This window comes from Contarinia nasturtii, unplaced genomic scaffold, assembly GCF_009176525.2.
Source record: "Contarinia nasturtii isolate CC-2019 unplaced genomic scaffold, AAFC_CNas_1.1 Cnas_scaffold_6544, whole genome shotgun sequence".
NCBI classification, from domain to species: Eukaryota; Metazoa; Arthropoda; class Insecta; order Diptera; family Cecidomyiidae; genus Contarinia; species Contarinia nasturtii.
The window spans coordinates 1,780-5,776 of NW_022203798.1; the positions used below are offsets into that span (position 1 = coordinate 1,780).

Here is a 3,997-nt window from a genome sequence, read left to right on the forward strand (position 1 = left end):
TCCAAAGCGGTTGAATATTCAAAACATCACATCTAAAGCGATACGGTGGCAATACATAATTCTCATCTCTCTGATATACATATCGTAACGACCAGATGACAAAATCTTTTTGAATTGATTCTATTCTATCGGAGTGGATACGATGGTATGGAAGCCATACAATACTCGCTGTGTAACGAACCGTACACAAAAGAATGCATACAATATAATATATATCATACAATTCAATACATACAAACAATTAATTCATTCATTCAAACATTATAATTCATGCATCAGCATAATGACCGATTTGACAAACAATTTATTCTTATTAAAACAGTTGCAATTACAAAGTAACTCAAACCTGTTGTGTTTTATATTATTATTAATCCACAGCTCATTGGATAATAGGTAAATTAAATATATTATTCACAGGTCAATGTCGTTGGCCCCCCCCCCCCCCCCAATTTAGTGCTGCTGAATCACATATACTATAATTTAGTGCTAATTTAGTGCTGTCGATTGACACTACTCCCGAATTTAGTGCTGCTCCCAGATGGCAGCACTGAATTTTCGAAAAACTGAAATATGTCATTTTCGAAATTTTGCATGGTGACCACCCTAATGGATGTCTCAAACCAAACCAATTGACAATTAGATTACACTAGATAAAATTGATTATTATATCCATTCATATGCAATTCTTCAAAACTTTAATTCAAAATAGTTCAGAAAAGTATATAACCATTCTATTACAGTAGACATTGGCCACAAATCACTCATTCACTCCCCCTCTAGCTGATCTCTAGGTACACAGCAATTTCAAAAAGTTTGGCTATTGTTGGTATGATCACTACTGGTCTGTAATTCGCTGCATTGCTCTTTTTACCAGCCTTGTAAATTGGCACAATTCTGGACTTTTTCAATGCATCTGGAACACATCCTTGTTGCAATGATTTTCGAAATAGCGCCGTTAACGGTTTCGACAATGAGTGTGCGCAGTTCTTCAACACTTTCGGTGATATTCCATCTGGACCGGCTCCTTTGTTCGCATCGATGGATTGTAATGCCTTTAACACATCGGCTTCTGTGATTTCAAAGTCAAATGATTCGTCTCTGCATTCATCCAGCAATTCATCCAAGTCGATAATGTCGCTTCGTGTGTACTGATTTTCAAAAAAATCAGCGAATAATTCCGCCTTCGATGCGTCGGTGTTCGCTGTCACATCATTGTACTTAACAATAGCTGGAATATCGCTCCGTTTTCTTCGATCATTCACAAATCGCCAAAAGTATTTTGGATTTGATTTGATTTGTGATTGTATGCGACTGATGTACGATTTAAATAACTGGCTTTGTAATGGGATGAACGAATCCGTGATGTTGTTGTATTCGTCGAAATTGCCAGTCTGCCTTGCTCGCTTGTATGCTTTTTTTCTGACATTTTTCAAGTGCTTCAATTGTTTCGTGTACCATGGTGGATCAGTGCTACTTTGAACGGTTATCCTCGGGACAAATGAATCGATCGCCTCGTGAAGAACATTTCCAAAAATGTGAAATGCATTCTCGAGGTCATCTATTCGATTAATTTCTGACAAAATGTGATTTCCAACGAAGAATGAATTCATCGCATCGAAATCTGCCGAGTTATATGCATAAATTTGTGAAAATTGCGGTGATGAGATCTCATTTTCATCAATTGTCACTTCCATTTCGAGTGCTTTATGCCAAATGTCGGATTTTACCAATAGCCTTTTTGACTCAATCAACGACATTTCGTAGAACTTGTTTGTGAATACAAGATCCAAAACATTGCCGGCTGAATTTACAACATTTGACAATTGGTGGAATGATTCCACTGGAATCCGCAGTCGAACATTGTGTCGAAAACAGCAATGCCACCTTCTGTCGATATATTAATTGGCAGATAATAATTTCCATCGTCGGCTCTGATCCATTTAACACCAGGCTGATTAAAATCACCGCATACAATAACTATGTCATTTTCATTGTATGGGATCAGTTTCAAGATCTCAGCAAATTCCAAGAATTTAGCAGTCTCGTGGACCGACCGAATGTACACCGCAAATACAAAAACATTGCACGAGTGGAACGAAATTTTTACACATACGTGTTCAAGGCCACTGTTCTCCGATAGAATCACTTTCTCGCTGTTGTATATGCAATCCACTGCGACCAAAACACCTCCACCGTATGTTCTGTCACTTGTCAGTTCTGTTCGATCGCCACGATACACATTATACTGCTTTCCGAAATGTTCAATGTCTGTGATGCATTTTTTTGGAGTTGGTTTCGTTTTGATCGATGCTTGTGCGAATTTGTTCGGTGATTTTTCGGTGATGTTGCTCGCTGGTGATTCGGTTAAATCCATTGAAACTGGTGTCGGTTATTTGCGGATGGTTTTCGAATTCAATGCCGGAAAAAAATCACCTAAAGTTTTGTTCTGAAGGAACTCACGAACAAGAACATCTTCTTCCCAAACTTCCGGATCGATCAAAATGTCAAAATCGTCTTCATTTAATTCGATTTTAAACGAAACAAACTTCAATGTGGTAACATCCTTGTCTTTTTTCACCAGTTTGTGCACATTGAATCTCGATTTTTCATTAATCGATGTTTCGGACGTGATAAAGTCGATAATTTCTTCGGGTGTTGCCGTTGGTTTGAAGCCAGAGACCCAAATTGCTTTTTTGAACACCGGTTTTTCAATTCGTTTCGGCTTGACTACAACATTTAGACGATGTGTGGCTGATTTTGTACCCACTTTTGGCGGTGGGGCTTCAAATTTCGTGGTTTTGACTTTCGGAGAAATATTCGGTGAGTTTTCAAAACGCGGTCGTTTGGCCGATTGAGTCTGTGCACCACTTCGTAATGCGATAGCGTATGATTTGACGGGGGTATGAACAAACGATGATTTTGAAGCATTTCTCAATGAAATATTGCGCGGAACAATTTTCTTTTGTGTCGATTCACTCTGTGCAATGGTTTTATGCGCTAAAAATTGAGTGTCCTCATGAATTTCGGTTGCTTTGCCATGTAATTCCGAAAGCATGCCTTTTATTTTTGTTAATTCGGATAAAATCGACGAGTTTCCAGCATCAGATTTTGTTTCGGTAAATGTTTCAGTCAATTTTGATTGACGTACATTGGGTGTAGTTACTTGTGTCAATTTTAACTTACCACCCTGTGTAATCGATTTTGACTTTTTTGCTGGACCTCCCGGTACATTCAGTTTCGCGCTCAATTCATCCGATGACAGCGGTTCACAACAAACAAACACGGTGCAAGGCAAAATCGCATACATAACCGCACTTTCACTCAATTTTATTTGCACCGTTTCGAATTTTCCATTTTCGCAATTGTCAATGCCAAAACAACGCAAAAAACATAAATTTCCACATTTTTGTTTCGGCCCGGACACACTTTTCGGTTCACAAGTGTCTCTATCACATCCATGCACCATTGTGCAATGCAATGTATATGCACACCAAATGTTGATTGTTTGTTTAAATGTTTTCACACAAAATATCAAATAACGTCACTGTACTCGATTGTTTTCTAATAAATAGTCACTAATATAATGTTTTGGGTCAGTTTTTAATACATAAATCGCACAATTAATATTTTTAAAAACAAAAAAACGATAGACACATAGAGAGTGTAAACAAACACATTTGACAGTTGACAACGATGCCATTAATTCATTCAATAAATGCTTTTAACTGAAATTAATGAATTCACTGAAAATTCACATCCACATCATACACTTACATATTTATGTTCGTAATTTATAATTTGGAAATATCTAGAGGCTTTCACACTATTCGCGAATGGCAGTTTATATAGTGACCTCAGAAAAAATTGATGCATTAAGGGCTTATTTTTATGTGCTACAGTATATGATGTTATATGAGAATTTGTCACTATTTCGCACTCTTTATTGATAATACAGTACGTTTTTTTATATAGAGCCATCAGCGGCGTACCTAGAGAT

At 37.3% G+C, this 3,997-nt stretch overlaps 1 protein-coding gene across 1 annotated transcript; it reads right to left on the bottom strand.

Moving 5' to 3' along the window:
- Positions 1-755: 755 nt before the first annotated feature.
- Positions 756-3,466, bottom strand: LOC116351891. The gene is made up of 2 exons (XM_031784049.1): positions 2,547-3,466; positions 756-1,887 (listed from the first exon to the last, which is right to left on the bottom strand). The coding sequence occupies exons 1-2, from the start codon at positions 3,464-3,466 to the stop codon at positions 777-779; spliced, it is 2,031 nt and encodes a 676-aa protein (XP_031639909.1). The 3' UTR covers positions 756-776.
- Between the last annotated feature and the right edge of the window lie 531 nt (positions 3,467-3,997).